General features: G+C 29.5%; 1 protein-coding gene and 1 long non-coding RNA gene across 3 annotated transcripts in view; one reads left to right on the top strand and one right to left on the bottom strand.

The window, feature by feature from the left end:
- Positions 1-3,299, bottom strand: part of Eip93F (Ecdysone-induced protein 93F) — a 130,260-nt gene extending 126,961 nt beyond the window's left edge. Inside the window, exon 1 of one of the 2 annotated variants that reach the window (XM_088231185.1) lies at positions 3,126-3,299. In XM_088231185.1, coding sequence (XP_088087311.1) covers positions 3,126-3,219 — 94 coding nt within the window. In that variant the 5' untranslated portion in view covers positions 3,220-3,299. The remainder of the gene's footprint in view (positions 1-3,125) is intronic. The other variant, XM_088231176.1, reaches the window with a different exon arrangement.
- Positions 3,300-18,571: 15,272 nt separating this feature from the next.
- On the top strand, positions 18,572-21,535 carry LOC148285021 (uncharacterized). The gene is made up of 2 exons (XR_015823152.1): positions 18,572-18,758; positions 19,747-21,535. It is a non-coding gene; the product is annotated as an uncharacterized LOC148285021 (long non-coding RNA).
- The last annotated feature ends 398 nt before the right edge of the window (positions 21,536-21,933 follow it).

Genomic DNA, 21,933 nt, shown 5'->3' with positions numbered 1-21,933 from the left:
ATTATCATTCTTGAGGTCCGGGTTTAAATTTATGGAAAGGTGGCAGATAATGTAAAAAAAGTGATTTTAGAATGCAATATTTTATTGTTGAACGTAATATAAAAAATTAAAAATAGTCATGGAAGTCCCGATAAACTGCTAATCATTCAATTTGTCATAAAGTATTTAAATATAAGTTAATTTTTTACTTAAAAAGCTATAGAAAACAGAAACATATACGAAAAGTGCAAAATTAATAATACAACAAGAAAAATATATATATACGCAAAAACGCAATCAACAATTGAAAAGAAAGGTTGGTTCAAAGATATGCCCTTTATCTTTCAATGTACTGCTTAATGCATAAGATAGGTAATATATTTTTGATAGTTATATTGATTTTATGTCATAAAACTCATGGCAATTAATTTCGTTTGAGACAAAGTCAAAAGTTCCACGTTGCTAGAAAAAAATGAAATTGAATTTTCTTTCCAGATCTTGTACGGCTTTGTGGTAAGTAATTAAAATTTCAGACAAAGGAGGGCGCTGGAGACGCATTTTCTTAAGCCCGGAAAATGCCGCCGAAGTCGGACCGAACTTAGGATTTTCTTCTGCGAAATTGGTGCACCGGCGGGGTCCGTTGGCTTGGCAACAGGTGGTGAGAGAGACGGGGATACGAGGGAGGAGGAGGCAAATACACCAGGGATAACCCCCCGGAATGGGGTAGGTTCGAAGAAGGTTGAGGGGTGGGGAAACCCGCCCGCGCCTTCACGCCGTTACTCGATTAACTTTAAAACCCGAACCTACTTCAGCTTGTTCGATTTGACATAAAATATACCCACATACGTATTTTATAGAGCGATGTTATATCCGTTTAAACCAGTAATGTTTTTGTCAAATATTGACTTACATGATTGAGATTAATGTTAATTTTGAACTAACGATTGAATTAGTCAAAAAGTAAGAAAAACAAGATCTTATTTGTTGCTGAATAAAAAAAAAATGTTTAAATCTGACATAACATAAAAACGCTTTTAAGAAACGCCAGCAACATTGTTATTTTTTAAATGATTTACTATGGTTACATAAAATGATATATAAATGTAAGTGAATATAAGCATTTAACCACTTACCAATTTTTTATGTCTACCGGTTTCGAGACGTACCCGTCTCTTCGTCAAGACACTCACTCACCAACATGCAAATACTAAAATACACTTTTATCTTAACCATCACCATAGTTGACATAGTATTTACGAATACATACATGAATTACATGCAGAATTTTTTTTTTTTGATTATTTAGTAAGCAAAAAAAAATAGTTTAGCAATAAACACGCCAAGGTGCCTATAGTTTTATACTTTAAGTTTTAAATAAATTAACAATAAATCTACTGTATTTGGTTACAGGAGTCCGTCATGACCGCCTGCGTTAGACTGGTCACGGCGAAACCCGGTTACTGGTCACTTCTGATAATTACAAATTAAAGCAGAAAAAATAAAAACAGTATTTATATTACTATACTCAATATACAATTTCATCAATAAATGTTACCAGAGAAACTGATTCTCTTCCAGTTATGAAAATCCATGTCTTCGTTTTATCTAAAATTTGTAAATATTACTTTTAATTTTTAACAATGACTAATTTATTTATTTAAACTTAGTAGGCTTTTACATGTTAAAAATATATAAATTTAAAGCCGAACATGTATTTTACAAAAAAATAGAAAATAAAAATAAATTAAGAAGAATAAAATCTAAAAAATATTTAAAAAAAACATTTTTACATGTCAGCATAAAATATATCTTTAAATATATTATATAAACATATATGGCAACAGAGAGAACAAAACTGCATTTTTTCCATCAGTTTTATTTACAGAATCTTAAAATTGGAAGAATTAAAACAACAACTAACTAAGAAAATTGATATAAGTTAATTGAAGGTACACAATATAAATAAAAAAGTAGGTTTTAGGTATTTAAATTTAAACATAATTAATTATACACTGCTTTTTAAAAATCAACAGTGTTGTATTATATAATATCTATATCACTCGCGTTTTAATTTGCAAACGCATGAATTCTCTTTATTGGTGAGTGTGAATTGTAGTTTGTGTAGATATATTTACAAAGAAGAGTTTATTGAATTGGGTAACCCGGCCAGGCACTCGCAAGTTGTAATAGTTGGGAACAGTCAACTATTGAAATCATTTAGTTTCTTGATTCCTGTACATTTAAGTATTAATTTGTTTAAGCAAGTATAATTCATATGTTCAACCTAATTTAAAATTAACTAAACTTAATAGTATATGTTGAACTTTTTTGATATAATTTATATGCATCTTATAATATGGTGACCATTAAACCTAATTGAGTTCAAGTTAGCTACGTACTAAAACAACGTATAAAATTTTCATTAATTAGACCGACTCAAATCTCGAATTGTTATTGTTTTGTTCTTATTTTTAAAAATACTTATATTTTAATTATTTATTAAACGTTATTACTAAAAATAATACTTTTAAATCAAGATACATGTTAATCAATAAACCTTTATGAATTTGATATGTTTGATATGTTTGTATTTTATTTGTTTATCTTTTTTTTTTTTTTATATCTAGCTTTTACAACTTATTATTATTTTTTAAACCAAATATAATTCTAAACACAGTTCTATGTTTTATTTCCTTAAATTGTATTTTTTTAAATTTATGTTGTTTATACACTCATCTTTTCATTTTTATACCAACCATACTTCTAAACAGTGTTCCTATCTTTTATTTCTTTATATTGTATTTTTTTAAATTTATGTTGATTATATCCTCATTTTCTTTTTTTATACCAACACTTCTTTTAAACACTGTTCTATCTTTTATTGCTTTATATTGTATTTTTAAAATTTTAATTTTTATGTACTCATATTTTATTTAACTTTCATGTATGTCAAAGCCTTATGTGAAGTGGGTTTCCATGAAACTTCTGGATTTAATTTTTTTTTTGACCATCAAATCCTTTTATTTTTAAGTAGGCGTCTTCAGGACCAGTCCAGAAATTTAATTAACACCTTTGTCAAAAAATACCCAGAAAAACCATTATCCTATTGTTATCTTTGAAAGTCTATTATGTAAAATAAAACTCACCAACAACGTACACCATGTTTTTAGTCCAACGTTGGAGCTCCCGTTTAATGCTGCGTCTCTCCTGCAGGCAGCGAGCGTACGAGCAATCTGCCATGCCAGCCGCCCGGTCACCGCACGGCTAGCGCTGCGGGCCGACTGCCACTGGAAGTAGAGCGATGTAGCTACTATCAGGTCACGGCAAGTACAAAGGTAGGTCATCATATGGCTAGTACCAGGTCACGGAACGTACAAAAGTAGGTCATCTAATGACTAGTATAAGGTCATAGAAAGTTCAAAAATAGGTCATGACGTGGCAATTATTAGGTCACGTAAAGTACAAAAAGAGGTCATCATATAGCTAGTATCAGGTCACGGAAAGTTTAAAGGTAGATTATAGAATGGCTAGCATAAGGTCATGGAAATAACAAAGGTAAGTCATTAAATGGTTGCACACATGGCGACATGAATACATATTAATAAATATCTCTGAATATTTCAGTAATGATGTTTCAAAAATTCTTGTATTTAAGTTATTGATTTTTTGTACCTAACTCTCTCAGTACCAGAGTAAAAAATATTTTTTGTTGCATTTATATATTCTATTTTTTTTTCAAATATTCACACAATTTTTTTTTGAGTTTGCATAGTTTACAAAAAAACATGTAGTGCACAAATTACATTGGGCTCAGGGGGTGTAAATAAAGGTACTGAGTACAAAATGCATATATTACTGTTTTTTACTGAAAAAAAATTTAAAAGTATACAATTTTTTTTAATTCATATAAAATAGATATTACTAAATGTGGATAAATATGAAAAAAAAATACTATTAAGGTTCTTTAAATTATAAAATAATTAATAAAACAATCGTTATAAAACACAACCGTCAGAACAAGCGTAGGCTACCAACATATTTTTTTTTAGTTTTGTAAAGAAAATATTTTTGGCAAGATGCATTAAAAAAATGGGGCAGACTAGTTAGGAAAAAAACGAGTTATTATTATTGTTCTTCGTGTACCTTAGGAATGACGCTGGTACTGAGAGGGTTAAAAAGTTCTAGTTTTTTTAGTTGTACGTCAGTATCGATGTAAATCTCAAAAAAAATTCACGAAAAATCTCCATCTTAGAATAAGCTGAGAAATATTAAATTAACACTTTACTAATTTATTTCGATTCCCTGGACATGTATATAAATATATGTGCATAGGTTTGCAATAACTAGATAAATAATTAATAAATACTGTGGCATACGAGGTCATTAAAAGTAAATTGATGTATCAGATGTATGATAACACACCCAGTGATAGTATTATTTTTATGGGTGGAAAGGTTAATATTAAAATAAGATTGATGTAATTGTAACGACACGATGTATTGATTGTCCCTTATTTAAACCAAAAGCTGAAAAAATTTCAGTAACTATTCTCTGAATTTATTTAAGATGTTTGTAGTACAAATTTTGATAAACAAGAAGCTTCAGAGGTGCAACAGGCATTGAGTATACTAACTCAAATATTTACATGCAAGAAGACCACTTGCCCAATGCATTATATATTTCAGAGTGCTCCGCATCCATTCTACATATCTATCTTGCAGAAATAAACATACCGTTCTCGATGAATTTAAACTAAAACAGCAACACAAAATAAAGAATGCATTAAACCAAACAAAATATGTTTAAAATAAAAGTAATCTTTCAAACATTAATAATAACAACAAGAGATCTCAGTAAAATGCTCTTCCGATGTTTTCCTTTGATTTAATTTATTTAAGAGCAAATACAACTGCGAGTTTTGATCAGAGAAGAGTTTGTCGCTATTAAAAAGACTTGATTTACTTTTTTTTGGATACATTTATTTTTTTATGTATACATTTATTATACTGCGTTACTAAAATATATATATATTTTTTTAACAAAATTCAATAATAAAAAAAAACAAAAACGAGTTATAAACTCCATATTCGAAAATAGGAATCAAGTTGGGGTAGAGTGGGATTAAAACCATGGACCTTCGATCTTTGAGTCCAAGACACTAACCACAGAACCACAACCCGATTCATTTTTGTTTGTTTTATGGTAATATTAAAAATAATGTATTTTTTTAGTTCATTCAACACATTCCATTTATTACTTTGAAAATGTAAAATAAAATTTATAAAAAATCTATAATGTAGGTACTGTAATAAGTTTTGTTTCTCTCAGTATTGATTTAATATTTGTATTTCTATTCATTTTTAAAACTGTTCTTGGCCATACTTTGTTGGACAGTAATTCGTGTGAGCTGAAATATTTAGAATATTCGAAACGGCATTAACAGTAGTAGCGCCATCATGAATAAATATATTGCGAATGAAAAGGCAGTATTTTTATGGGAGAGAAATTCAACATGAATGTACATAAACGTAAGTGTTGTATCAGCATACATACGTATATGTCACGTCTCCAGACATGGGTTGGTTTCAAGTGTCAAAAGCTAAGCACCCTCTCCTTGCCTCTAGACTTATTTTTCGAGCCCGAAAACCTTTGAATGCAGCCAGGACACCTCGCAGGAGGCTTGAAGTAGCTCCGTCGTCCTTTGTCTTGTGAATTTTCATGTAAAAAACCCCTTAAAAGTAGATTTTTTGTTTCGCAGCTCGCTTTTTTTTCAGTTGCAGGTGTTGATAGTGTAGGGTTGTACTTGTTTTAATTACGGGGTAGTAAAGTTTCAAAGAATACTTCTGTTTTAATACAGACGTAACATGCTTTTTTGTTGAAAAAAATAACAGAAAATAAATAAAAATAAATAAATGTACAGAGAAGTAGGGACTTCCATTTAAAGATTTTCAGAAAAATATATTTGAAGTTCATGTTACACGTTAAGGAGAATATGTACAAGATAGTACTTAAAAAACACTGCGAGAATTTCAGGGATGAGGAAATAAAGTGGAAGGGACGATGGTGGTTTAATGGTAACAAATACCATAATAATATGATTTAGGTCCTTTTCACAAAATGGTGTACAAAACAAAAAATTAGATAATAAACCAATATGGTGTAAAGTTTCCGCAAACCAAGTTATGTAAAATTTCCATTGAAAATAAACGTAAAAATATAATATCGATGTTTTTTGTTGATACTTATTGATAAAATTCCATAATTAATAATTATGATAAATTATAAATAAACTTATCAATGAAACATGCCTACATGGTCAAAGATTCCTACTCCCAGTCTTGAAGATGCCTACTTAGGCGAAAGCGCTCGTTGGTCAACATTATAAAAAGTAAAACTAAACCAAGAAGTTTCATTGATAAGTTTATTTATAATTTTATCATAATCGTAAAAAAAATATTTTTCAACAAAGAATGATAAAAGCACAATCTATGAAAAATTAGTTTCATATTTTCGTTAAGAATCACCTTTTTAACTCTATTTAAAATAAAATATTTTTATCACAAATATTTTTCAACTCCTTCGAAATATATTTGTTATGTTTTAAATATTTAAATTCTTAAAATTTACCCAAATATTTTTTTGTCTATTTTCCGTTCGTTTTAGAATGTATTACTATGTGAAAAAAATAAAGCATCTTCCTATAACGTCCATTCTTCTAAAAATCTGTGGGTGCGGCGGTGGACCAGCTATGGACACGTGCTGCGGATGCCTCAGGAGAGCCTTAACCTAAGTTGCATCTTTACAATTGACGTCAGTAAGGGATGCGGGATCAACTTGAGAGTGCGAGCAGACAATAGTGTCCCCTGGAGGCCTCTGGTGATACGCACATGATGAATTTAGGAGCAGACGTGGAAAAATAAATAAAAAAAAGTTATCATGTATTATAAAATATACGAGTATAATATACTTGTCTTTTTAAGCATATAGGGACTTCTTTATTTTCAAAAATATATTTTAGTTTGCCGAAAGCAGCCCAACTTAGCCCTATTTTTTTGGTAACTCCGCTATCTGGTTATCTTTACCAAGTTTGACTTTGTGTCCTAGATATATGTATTCATCAACCACTTTGGTTTTATTGTTGTTAATGAAAATGTCTCGTCTTTATTCATTTCTTAACCAATCTTTTTTGAAGTCTCATGTAGTTCCATAATCATTTCACCTAGTTTATCCATGTCTTTACTTATTACCATTATATCATTTGTGAATCTGAGGTAACTCAAGTACATGCTATCGATCTTTACATTCTTATTTTCCCAATTAAGGGTTTTAAATACATCCTTTAAGGCTAGCGTAAAGAGCTTCGGCGATATCGTGTCCCCTTGAAACATACGGACTAGAAACCATGTCTGTAACACAAAAAAGTTGCCAAAAATTAAAATGTACGCCACGATTCATGAAAAGACAGATGCTCGGTGTACGTCTAAGAGACAGAGTAAGAAATGAAGAAATAAGGCGCCGAACCAGAGTCGTGGATATTATGGATCGTGTAGCTAAATTGAAATGGCAGTGGGCAGGACACTTGGTGAGACAAAATGATGGCTGGTGGACACCCAGAATAATAAAGTGGAGACCATGGGCATACAAAAAAAAGTGTTGGAAGGCCACAGAAAAAATGGGTCGACGACATTGCTTCTATTGCCGGTAAAACGTAAATGATGAAATCGAGCAATAGGAAGAAATGGAGACGTTTGGAAGAGGCCTTTATCCAGCAATGGAGAGAACAAGGCTGAAGAAGAAGAAGATACGAGTTTATGCTTCCACTATCCATTATGTTGTATCCCAACTAAAAACACGGTTTCCGGTCTCATAGAGTTTATGATATGTTACCAATTTACAAATAAAATATATTTAAAAATTGCTTGAACCAACTAATCGAAAACAATATTAATAATTGATTTAATCCCGTTGAATTTAATGTCCAGGCAAAATAAATAAACGTTTTTGAAAAGCATCGCCATTGAATTGACATGCCAAGAATCTTAAACTTTTTTTAAATGTAAAACAGTTTTTTCTAATAATAACTCTCTAAAAATACTATTTTGATAATGCCAAGAATGTTCACCTAAAAACTGCACGGATCGTTTATTTGATAAGATGCAGTTTCAATAATTTTGCATATGGATTTGCGTTTCTTATCGTACAAATTTCAAGGTGGAATTGATTTATTTTACTATAATTCCCTCACGGTCGAAGTACGCATTGTGCTAAGGTCTCGTAAAATGAATTCGGAATTTATTTTATATTGCAAATAATTTCAACCTTGTTTTCTTAACATTATATTTAAGACAAATCACGGACAAACAAAACATTTTAGTATCAAAACATAATGAAAATAAACTGACACAAATTTCGAATGCTCTACCAAAGACAAAATGATTATTTTATCATATTTATTTATTTAATTAATTTTTCTTTTCAATAGTAACAATTAATAATAAGATAAATTACGGGTTCAACAAAGAAACATTATTATAAAACATTACAAATGTAGTCAAAATAAAACACCAGAAGATAAAGGAAATGGAATTTTTAAAAAGGCAATGGAAAAATGAAATCGATGAAATAAACATGAAGGTAAAATATTATTTTTTTGTTTATCATCATTATTTTTCTATCGGCACTCAGTGGTACATAGAAAACTTCAATTAACGCGTATCTAGATAATTTTGTTACATGGAAACTAAGGTGATCAGAATTTTTTACATTCACCCCGCTAGGAATTGAACTCAGAACCTTAAGAACGGCAGGCGAATGCAAAAACCGTCAAACAACAGTTAGGGATGTGAAATAGAAACAGAATCCAGGACGAGTGCTTTCAACATTATCATGTTCAAATCCATTGTCGCTACATGTAATTAAAATTCAGTGATGCGGAAGAATGACAATCTTCGACATTTACACTTAATATTATTTGCCAAACTCACAGTGAAAGGGGCAATAAAAACAGTAGAGTCAAATTCAATTGAAATAGCGGTTAATGAAATTTTAAAAAACTAACTTAATTTTTTTACAAAAAAAAAGTTTTTTTAGTGTTAGCGAAACCAAATAGAAATACCTCGCTCTTTTATAGAAGTATGCACAGGAGTGCTTTAATATTCAAATTTAAAGAATTAAAAATATTTTTTTTTTTTTTAAATGAACATGCATGTATGTAAACAAAAAAGGTATTTATTATTATAGTAAATATTTGCTTCTATGTGTTATTTTATTTAATAAATATTTTTCGTAAATACGACTAAAAAGTTAATAAACGGTTAGTACATTAGAAAATGCGAAAACAAGAAAAATGAAAAAGTACTAAAGTACTCCGGAATAAAAAGAACTAAAAATGTAAAAGTATTTAGAGCAAAATTAAAAAATCATGTGAAAACCACTCCATCCTTATTTCAATGCAGTTTTCATCAGATTGTGTGATAAAATATGTATTTAAGATTTATATTTTATTAATTATAAAATTTACATTAAATCTCCACGCAATGAGCATATTTATTTGTTTATTTATTTTGTTCATATTGCTTTATAATAGAGGTAGAATATTTAAGTTTGATTTAATTAAAAAATATTTACGTGTCTAATCAAAGAGCTAAAGAATTTTTTTTTATAAATAAATTAATAAAAAAAAGTTCTACGAGGTGTGTTCAGAAAAAAAACGGAAATTATCGTTTTTCGAATTTTCATTTTTTAATTTATTTTTTTAATTTATTTATTTATTCATATTTTTTGCTTTCAAACTATAATTAATAATAAAAATAATGTGACCTCACTGGGGTTTCCCGTGCCGAGGACACTTAACAATTTAGTTTTTTTTAATTACATTTGAGAATAAACAAAGAAGACTCACTTAAAAAACAATTATAATTAACACATATTCAGACAGTTTTAAAAACAAGGTATTTATGTACATTTATATTATTTATATTACAAAACACACAATGAAAACAACAACAATTTATTCGCATACATTAATGTCGTCGCCTTAAAAGTAGTATCCATTAGATATTATGCGCTTGTGCTAGCGCTTCTTCCAATCCTCGAAACAATTCTTAAACTAAATCTTTAGGATTGCCTGTAGCTCTTTTAAAGGCGCGCTTTTAATGTCATCTATGCTTGTAAAACGACGGCCCTTAAAGATTATCTTTGATTTTGAATAGGAAAAAGTCACACGGAGCCATGTCTAGCAAATATGGAGGCTGGGACATCGTTACAGTATTGTTTTTGGCAAACAAATCACGAACTAGGAATAAAATGTAAGCAGGTACATTATCGTGGTGCAAAAACCATGAATAATTTTGCCACAAATCCAGGTGTTTTTTTCAGATTGCTTCAAGCAAACGGCGTTAAACATGTAGGTAGTACTCTTTATTGACCGTTTGATCTCGTGGCAAGAATTCATGATGCACCATGCCATTAAAATCGAAGAACACAGTGAGTTTCCATCGGTCGCTGATATGCTGGGGCGTCCGGGCCGTTCGTCATCTTCAACGTCTTCACGGCCATTTGGAAACGCTTATTCCACTCGTAAACTCTAGTTTTACTCATAGGAGACTCACTATAGGCTTTTGTTTACATTTCACTATCTTTGTTGCACTTTATTTAATTTTTACATAATATTTGATACTTATGAATTGAATTTTATGATCCGTTTTTTTAACAAACAAAAATCACCGAGCTCATAAAAACACGTCTCACCTTAGCGGCTGCCACAGACAAAGTAAATGATTACAGCTGAACATTTGAGCATACTTCAAAGGCATGTATGCCAACATAATAAAAAAGTTAACGATGGGACTCTCCGAATCCGCGAAATTAAAATAAATCCGTTATTTTCTGAACACACCTCAAGACTGCGAGCTGATACAGTCCCTGGATAGCAGCATTCGGTATTAGACTGATTATCATATTTTGTTAGTAAATGTCATTAAATATTTGTATAAAACCCATTTACTGACTTATCTATGTCTACCGGTTTTGAGACGTACCCGTCTCTTCACCAGGACACCAATTAAATGAACATTTCTCAAACAACATAAAATATTTTCGTAATCTAATCGGTGCACATTTGTCTTAATCAGTGCATGTGCTTGTTAAAATGCGTGTTTTATATTTTTGGGCAACAATTATGGTGAAGGGGTATTATGGGATTTCCATGTTTGTTATTTACAAAAATTCAATTACATTTAGTAAAATGTTTGACCAAAAGATGTTTTATTTTTATTGGTTTAATAAAATGCACAAATATCTTAACTCGATGTATCAAAAAATGATTAAAGAACGCTGTGGGTGGTAAACCAATGCAGTGCCCTATGCATCACTGGGTGCGGATAAGATAAAATGTTGCGGATGATGATAAAGTATAAACCTTGATTATTCGGCTGTGCTTAGAATGGAAAGGTCATATAATGCGGCGCAAAATTTATCATTTAAAGTAGATCAAAGGTCAAGGAGTTTCGGATATCTTTGATACAATATTTGTTTCATTAGTTATTAACATAAATACAAATATATTTCTAATCTTCTTTTTACCTTCTAATAAATGAATTATGTTCCTAAACGAACTCAGTAAAGTTGAATAATGATAATTACGAACTTGTGAATAAACTAATATCTTAAACCCTCAATTTCAATCAAGAAAGGGGTATTAAAAAAATTAAATTGGCATAAATAAGATGTTTAAATAATATTTTTTCAGTTTGACAATCATCTCATAAATTTAAATCTTAATTTAAATAAGGAAACAGAAGTTAAACCTTTCCATTCGAATAATAAAAAAAAGAACTTAAATTCAATAACATGGAGGTGTTTTACATAAAAATAGCTTTAAAAAATAATATTCCACTAGTGAATAATTAAATACCTTTTTAATACAGCCCAATTTTTGATTTAAAAATTTATCAACAATGTTTGGAGTATTTCAAAATGCTTACAGACTGGCAGGATTTTCTCCTAGGGAGTTATTTGTATTTAAATTTGTTGCAACAGAGAAGGAAAACATTTTTGAGAAAGGAATATGGAAGTCTAGGCATTTACAGGGATTATCAGCTGTTATTGGCTGGTTTAAATCCAATCACATACGACTACTCACTGAACGATAAAATATTATAATCTATGTCTAGTATACGAGATCCAGGTATTATACTTGACGCTAAACTTTCTTTTACAATTCATATTGAACGTGTTATCAATAAATCCTTTACACTTCTTGAATTTATTAACAGAAGCACAACTGACTTCACAAATATCAATACCCTTAAAACTCTCTTATGTTCCCTAGTTCACTCGCACCTAGAGTATTTCTCTGTTATCTGGTCTCCATATTATGATGTTCACATCAAGAATATTGAAACAGTTCAACATCGATTTTTGAGAAAGATAGGCTGGAGGTTGGGCTTATCCAGAGACCAATATACGTATAATGAGTTAGAAACTAGCTTAAATATATTTTATCTTCAAGACCGTCAAAATAAATCCGACCTATTAGTCCTATTTAAATTTTTCAACTGCGCCTGAACTACTGAGCTCAATAAAATTAAATATCCTAACTAGAAACCGCAGACTAAACATACTCTTTCATACCGATAACCATAGAACTAACTATGGTGACCATTCCCCGATGCCTAGAATTCTAAGGTCTGCCAACAAATATACCAGTCTTAATTTTTTTGAAAACAAGTCGTCTTCTTTCAAACGATCACTGAATCAAATTCAACTATAAACTCCCCTCTCCCGCTTCCCCTCTCACAAAGTCTCCTATATATCTTTAAGTCTATCTATTTTTCTTTATAATAATTTACTATGCATAAATATGTCCTTAAAAACGCCCATTGGGCGTATATATAAATAAATACATTTAAGTGTACACTTCACACACTGTGTAACATTCACCCAGAATGCCTAGTAAATGCTTCGACTTCCATATTCCATTCTTTGAATGTTTTCTCTTTCTCTTGACTATGTATTTGTATCATATATTCGATTGAATAAATAAATAAATTAATAAAATAAATAAAAAAATACTCATCAAAAGAAAAATAAAAAATGCAAGAATTAGTTTAAGTAATAAATGATAAAAATACAAAAAAAAGTAATGAATATATTATACGTGAATGAACGACTATTTTTTTTATGGGTGACAAACATATTAAAATATATTAAAAAATATAACATGAGTGATGAAGTTTTTTAAAAATGGTTGACAAAAAATACCACAAAAGTTAAAAGAACATCTATGCATGAGTAATAAACAAATACAAATACACACAATTAGGAATAAAAAATATTACTACTTTGAGTTTAAAAAATAAAGATACAAATATGGGTAACTACAATACTAAGAGACAGACAAAATAACCTTAAATAAGAAATATTTGCGTTTTTTATCTAAACATGTAAACTAATACAATAAGCAATTAAAAACGTTCAAAATGTCGGAACATGTTACACCTCACATCTGCAGACATTTTTCTTTTACCTCTTATTCTTTTAAGGGTAGTTACCAAAAGGGGTGGTAAATATTAACCCACCCTAGCTGACCAGCCCCTTAACTACATAGAACCTGGAAATGTATGCATAGAGGATTTTTTGTCTAAATTTATATTACAATAAAGATGGAAAACATTTTAAGAAACTGATATTCAGGCATTGACTAGAATAGCTTACGACAGCCGTATTTAACAAACAAACAATGTTTTGAGTATATCTTGAGTATGTCAGTTTAAATCGAGTCGTGGACTCACGGAACAAAAGTCCAGGGTTCAAATTCAATTCTACTTCAATTCGATTCCTATTTTTCTAGCACAGGTTATTTTGTCTTTTAGAAAATGTAAATATTTGGGAAAATTATTAATTTTTTATTTTTTTTTGTTTTCTTACAATAAACATAATAATAAAATAGATTTTCAAAAAAATAAAGCATAATTACATATCAAAGAAATACATATAATTAGAAAAATAGTAAACAAAAAATCCTCAAAGGCATGGCCTGTTCGTGGGTATACGAGAAAATGTTTATGAATTTTTGCTCCTATAATAAACATTGGACAGTTATAATATTCTTGTATAACATAAAAAAGAAAAAAGAAAATATTCTGTAAAAGATAATTTGGTATTTTTTTATAGTTATTAAAAAAGGAAATAAAAAATATTAAAAAAAAACACAAAAATATTCCTTATTATTAAAGGGCAACAAAATAAATCATAGAAAAAAAGAGTTCATATTTTTAGTTTGAATCCAGGATAGTACATTTTTTTTAAAAGAAGGAAAATTTTGAAAGTTTGGAATCAATGAAAGATTATCAGAAAAAAAAGAATTAAAAATTTTTTGGCATATAAAATATGCATGTCTCTTTGCGAGCCTCGTTTTACAATGTGGTATTTCTAACACACGATTCCTTCTTTGACTTGATCTATTTGAATTACTTGTAAATAAATTTTGGTTTTCAAATAAATATTTTAAACATTGAAAACAATATATTTGTTTTAGATATAAAAGTTTAGCTTCTTGGAACAATTGGAATGAGGGAAAAGGGCGATTTTTGTGAAGCATTATTTTTATATAAATTTTTGAACAGTTAATAATCGTTTAATATTGTTGTAAGTTCCCCCCATCCAATTATTCCATAGGAAAGTGATGACTGTACAAGTGCATAATACACCATTTTAATCGTTTTTAGCTGGGCGTAAATACTAAGTCTTTTGAACACATACGTTAAACATCTTTGTTTATTAACAATTACATCAAAATGATTAGTCCATTTAAGTTGACAGTCAATGATTACTCCCAGGTATTTTATGCACCTTTCAGACTTCATGTTTTTGCAGTTATTACATATGTCAAGATTACAATATTTATTATGAAATATTACATCAAGGGAAGAAGAAGGGGAAGACTATTTTGAGTTGTAAAATGGAATAAACAGTATTTTATTACAATTTAGCGTTATACATATTGGCTTTTTTGAAAGTATTATCCCAGGTATCACTTTTTACAATTGTTGCAGTATCATCTACATAAGAAACTAATTTACTGGGGACAGCTATTTTACAAAGATCATTAATATATATAAGAAACAACAAAGGGCCAAGAACCGTTCCTTGTGGGACTCCGTGTAAAACGGTCTTAGAATTACATTAATTCCGATCCTGGTACATTGCAGTATATTTGCTAAGTAACTTTCAAAAAACAACAAACATTCATTTTTTATGCCAATTTGACGTAATTTACATATTCAAATTCTATGATTTACTGTATCAAATGCTTTTTTAAGATCTAAAAAAATTGTTAATTTTTTTATATTTGCATCAAAAGTCAAAGGTCCCGGCGAACAGCGGTTTTGAATAGCCAATCAATTATGTGTTGTGACAGATTTCGGGTTTCCGGGAAGTCATGAATAGCGTGTTTTCATACGTACGGGGTTCTCTTTTTAAATGTCAGGTCATCTTACAGGAGACAACTCGTGACGTCACAGGCGGAGTATTTAAAAAAAAAAAAATAATACGATACAAGGTACTACTTGCAAACCCGGCAAAATCCTTTTTTTTTATTTTGAGCAAATCACAAAAAACTGATTTCACTTCAACTTATTTCAACTATTTTTTTTAAATTAAAATCAGTAAATATTTTATACGTTAGCTGTGATGACATAAGCATGATTATGTCAAAAAACAGTAGTAAAAAAAAATGAAAAAAATAATGCATTACCAACTTTTCAATACTCAAGTAGAGGTTGCCATCTTTGCATCAAAGCCGATATTTTTTTAAATTTTTTTTTTTATGATAATGTACTCAAGTACTTGTTTATGATTAGACTTTTAGATGAGGATTTATTTATTTATGACAAAATACAAGATTTTTAAACTTTACATATTACATATTTTATTTGTACGAAATTTTCAAAATATACATATTTAAAATCAAATCTTACAAATTAAGCCGTATTTTTAACTGACAATGTTAAAATTATTGTTAAAAATTATATTCTGAATAAGTTTCAATTAATATCTCCCTTTTTTTAAGATTGTGGATTTTGCCCGGTTTGCAAATAGTACCCCTAAATATCCGTAAATTTCTAGATATTTCCTTCTAAAAGAATTTCTCTATCTTCTTAATTAGTTATGTTTTTTTAATTACTGCAGGTTTTAACGTGTCACTCCGTTTAATAATACCCTTCAGACGAAACCTAATAATGGCGGTGAAACACCAAAACTAGAAAGCAATTTCCTTTCGGAGTTATCGAACTCTACGCATACTACAACAAATGTTGAATCTTGTCCCAAACTTTGCAGTGCTGGTATTCAAATTAGCATTAGCAATTAACTATCACAATAAATCCAAATAGCATTAGCATTTGATAAAACTTTCCAATTATTTTATATTTTTTTCATAAATATTTATATGATAGTTTTTAAATTAAAGTCCTACTGAGTTGTATACATAAAACTTGTCAGCAGGATCTTTTTAATTGCTTCGATTATTCATACTCAACCTACATTAATAATACATTTATTTAAAAACCTTACGAAATTTGTATTACTGCGAAAATAGCTTTACTGAAATTTTATCAACTACCTTTGCTTTAAAATTTTCTCCTTATATTGCTTTTTTAAATATTACCTAAACCTGATATTTTTTCTCTTTTCTCTGCTGCATTCACATGTTTTTATACTTTTAAACTACTTTTAATTATTTATATAGTATATGTATATAAAATCAATATATTGCTGCTCTTACTATGTGTCATTAATTTTGAAGATGTTTTTAAATTGTCTTAAATTTATTTTCTTGTTTAAAGATTCTTTAAAGATTCGTCTCATCGTTTCTTTGAATCCCTTAAAATATGTATGTGTATATTTATGTTTTTCCTTCTTAAAAAATGTTATTAATATTTTATTTTATTTTTTACATCTGAGCATGTTTTTCATTCATTATTTTAATTCTTAACTTTTAATTACTTTTAAAAATTTTCTTCATTTTATTACTATGATTTTAATTTTTAAACAACTTCTATTTATCTTTTTTTCCTTCTCTTTTTTGTACTTTAATTAACAACCTTACATATATTTACTTCATAATATTGAAACTTTGCTGGTCCATTAGATTTAAATCTAACTGTGCAAAATATAAAACTTTGTAACTGTACTGTATGTTTCCTAAATAAAAGAAAATAAAAAAATAATATTATATCATTTTTTTATTTATTTTCTTTTTTTATATATTTATTTATTCATTGAAATCTACAGTCATATACAATAAAAAGGTTATAATATAAAAAGTACTAAAAACAAGACTAAAAATGATCTCAAACTTATAATTATCAATATAAGAAATGTGACAAAAATAAATTTTACTTAAACTCATTAAAATTAACAAATTACAACAGAGATGGATCACAGAGATGGATTTCCTTCCTATAAAATGTTCGACATCACTGTTTGTAATTTGTTAATCTAAATGCCTCCCTAGGGTAAAAATCCAATATTTATTCTTAAAACATTCGGACAATCTAAAAATTTTGTAATAAAACCCACTATATTAATTTATTTTCTACGAATGTTATATATTTTTTTATTCATACAAATAGATACATATCACAAAAAAATAAAATTAAAACTTATCTAGTCCAAGGGCCCTGTGTTGAGTTGGGATAAAACATGATGGAAAAAAATGATTTTGATGTCTGCTGTAATTGTTAAGTTAAGTGTAATAGGTTTTTGACTTTAAATAAAATCGATTGAAATTAATTGAAAACTTATGAAAATGGAATAGCATTTGACATGCTATTGCCTTTGTGATTAGCATGCTCGCGTGTTTTTTAAATACACCATTAATTTCCATCACTACCCCGATCCACCCCCCCCCCCCTTTTTGCTTTCTCCCCTACAATACAAACCTACGTCATCCACCCTCACTCTCATCCCCATGTTTTCTCAGACTTACCCAACAAAAATGAGTCTACGCACACAGCCTAAATAAAGGATGCACATATGCATACTAAAGCACACTAAAAACCTTGAGAAAAAAACTGGATTTAAAATCAATTAAACAGAGATTGAAGAACATATTTCAGGAAATAATTTGGTAGTTTATGCATTTTAAAGGTTCTTCCTATATCATTGGTTATTATCATTAATCTGGATAACTAATGTATTGCAATTCTCATTATTTAATACGTAAAGATATCAAACCTTGGTGTAGTAGTTAAGACGCTTGACCCATGCATGTAAAGTTCCGGGTTCAATTCCCTGTGAGTACACAAACATTAAATGTATTTTTTTCCAAGCCTGGGTGTTCTGTGCTGTAAAACACTACTGCTATTTGATTTTCTGACCTGTAGTGGCAAAAAAGTTATGAATATCTACCACGAATCGCCAAAATAAGCACTTATGTACAGCTTACTGAGTTCATTTTTGACTTTCAAAATATTTCAAAAAAACAACAGCCTTTGTTAAAAAAAAAATATTTACAAGTTAACTAAAATTACACGCCAATTTAAGTTTTAAAGTAAATTTGTTAATGTGAAAAAAAAACTTTAAAAAAAAAATTGAATTCGGAAAATCTTATTTTCAGGCGTTGCCTAGTATGTAGGTGAAACAATTCAATTAGATGAATCTCACCCGCATAAATAAAGGTTTCAGCTCTTTAACTTCACAAACATCAACAGATGAAAGAGTTGAAGAAATATAGATGTTAAAATATGGGCAGAACGGTGAATGTTACACAGTGTGTAAAGCGGCCACTTAAACCAGCCATTGACAGATCATAAGCCATGTAGATGCCTAGACTTCTATATAACCTTCTCTTAAATTTTCTTAATCTCTGTTGTAATATGTGAATGTAAACAGCTTACCAGGGAGTTCAATCCTGTCCCCCTACAAAAAATTGGACAAACACAAAATATTGTTGTTTTAGAAAACAAGTGGGTTTTAAGCTTTTTTTCGAGACATCATTTTACTTTAGCAGTTGTTCGCACTTTTGTTGGGAGAGCATCAATGCGCATTCACCGAATTTAGTTTCGTACGGCTTTAATGACTTTTTCTATCGTAGAAATAGCTAATTGTAGCGTAAGACGTCTATCAGCTAGTTCATCTGGAATGCATAGTTCCCTTAGGAGTACAAGAACAGTGTCTATTTATTTATTTATTGAATTCAATATATAATACAAATACATAGTTTACAAAAAAAAATGTTTGTACAATAGGTACATTCAATAAAATTTCCTTTTAATGAATGGATGTAGCCACTCCACTGGCTTTCAGGCACGTTCTGGAGTGTCAGTGTAATATTTGTTTTGTATTTACTTGTACATACTTTCACATCAATTGTTGTGTAAAAATTCAAAAGAAATATGAAAAAAGATTCTTAAACATACCTAAATTAATAAAACAAGAAAGGATTTTCAAGAAACTAAAATTATATTCTGATATATGAAACATATTCCTCAGCTAGTCGTTTTAGCAATCCATTTATGGACTCGAGCTTTGAAAATATTGTTTTTCATTTTGTTCGCCAATATGTCCTTGCTTAGAAAGTTGTATAGCTGACGGACCAGAAAAGTATGATGCCTTTGTCCGTAATTTATTTAATTTCTTTGGGAGCAGAAATATTGTTTTTTGTCTTTGCCTAGTGTCGTTAATTTGTTGCCCGTCACTATGTCGTCGTTTAAAATTGTATTTATGTGTGTACTGGAAATTCTGTAAAAAGTCTGTCTGTAGAGTATTGGTAAGGCTTTTTGTGCTTTCATTAATAGCTCTAATGTGGTTTTACTTGTTCCTCCCCACCCTATTATTCCGTAACTGATAATTGATTGTGCTAGAGCATAGTATACATTGATTTAATTAGTTTTGCTTAGGATGTTTCAAATGTTTTTAAATAAATATATAATTTTTCTTAGTTTAGTTGCTGTCTTATCTACGTGTATGTTCCATCTTACGTAACTATCAATGTGCATACCTAAATATTTTGTAAAATCAACATTTTTTATAGTTTGGCAGTCACAGTCACTGTTTCTTGCATTTGTACATGCATGAATTTTAAGGGTTCTTTCTATTGGCTGATTCCGTTTGTCTATACTAAATGTCAGATATTTTGTTTTGTGCGCGTTAAATGTAAGTAAGTTATAAAATCTAGCCATGTTTTCGTCTTTTCCAAGCCTTTATCACATTAACTGTACACTTTCTTGTTTTTAGCATAAAATAAAAGCACCGTATCATATATTGTTGTGCAGTGACTTATACATAAGACAAAGGTGGTCGACATATTTTTTTTTCAATGAGAATGTTCAGTGCTACGGGAATCGGATATGAAAAATGTTTTCTTAGACGCGGTAAAAATAAGAGTAGAAAATTGTACGGCGGAGTTTCTTGAAAACGAATGAAAACAATTTATAAAAATCGATGACACATGTTTGAATGACCATGTGCTTGCGATTGCTAACAAATAATAGCGTTGTTATATTGTTGTGGCAACCATGGCCGACCATGATTGCAACCGGCAGCAGATTTTAGATTCCTGGGGTAGCCATGTTATTCGACGTTTAGCGTGGTTGGGGTAAAAAATATAAGTGTACGGGGTAAAAAAAATTAAAAGTCACAAACAATAACAGACTGTTTGTTGTCCTTACAAACAAATCCAATCATGTCAAACGTAGCCGCAGAATGCCTGAAAGTCAGCGGTTCGTACAATAAACTTCAGTTAAACTAATGTTTTATTTGATTCTTTTCCGTTATGTTTTACCGATCAGATATATGTTTTAATCAATCGGCGAAGAAAACTTGTTACGTCGCGGGCGATGTAATTTTAAAGTTTTGGTGGGGTTTTTCAGTATGACGAACGTTTATTAAATCATTGCGATGTATTAAAATAGGAACAAAAAACAAATTTAGGCCTAGAATAGTCTTTAATCAATTTAAAAAAAAAACTAAACGACTTAACTTCGTCATTTAGGATTTATGCACAATTGCAAGTTAATTGTAAAAAATATAATATCTTATTTCAAATAAATGACTAACAGGTAGTAAAATGTTGGTATAAAATAAATAATACACTGACACTCCGGAACGTGCCTGTGGGCCAGTAGAGTGGCTACATGTATAAATAAAAAGGAAATTATATTGAATGTTCCTATCATATAAACATTTTTTTTGTGAATTGTGTATTTGTATTACATATTGGATTCAAATAAAAAACACATAAAAATATAAACACATAGCAACATTTTCAATGATAATGATGAATGTAATTTAGGTGATGGTATCGATTTTTCAAGGATAAAGAGAGAGGATCCAGGAAAATGGTTCAATTTACTCTCCTGAACTACTATCCAACCCGTCTATTAATGTTCCTCCCAAAGTTCTTAGAAATAACCGGCTTCTTTGAATTCCTCATGTTTCATCTAATTAAAGGCAAAATTCGTATTTATGGTAAACTTTCAAGGATTCTGATACAGCTACAAAATCATTAATCATTATCATTATCGAATCAAAAATCGAAAATTATCGAGTTATGCTTTACATACAAAAAATTCAGCTTCACCTAAACAGGACCAAATAACAATAAAGATGTAAATATATCGATTTGCCTATTAAAAGTAATTCAGTCCGATGAATCTCACTTTCAAAAGTTTCAGCTGTATAAATTCTCAAAAGTTAACCAATGAGAGAATTTAAAAAGTGTGAATGTTCAAGGATAGGCAGACTGAGGAATATAACACAATGTGTTAAGTGGCCACTTAAACCTTTGTATCATTATAATTAATTTGTAATATTATTAAAATTTTATGTGTATTATTATATTACTTTTATGCAACTATGTTTTTGTCTCAAAGTGTGTTTTTTGTAACTCATGGGAGTACAAAAACAATTTGTATGATTTAATTTAAAAAGAGCTAATGATAGTTCATA

The sequence above is a fragment of the Micrasema longulum genome, unplaced genomic scaffold, assembly GCF_059751315.1.
Source record: "Micrasema longulum isolate JH-2025_06_02 unplaced genomic scaffold, ASM5975131v1 h1tg000068l, whole genome shotgun sequence".
NCBI classification, from domain to species: domain Eukaryota; kingdom Metazoa; phylum Arthropoda; class Insecta; order Trichoptera; family Brachycentridae; genus Micrasema; species Micrasema longulum.
The sequence above is the reverse complement of the archived record's forward strand: the minus strand, read 5'-3'. Positions and strand labels throughout refer to the sequence as shown.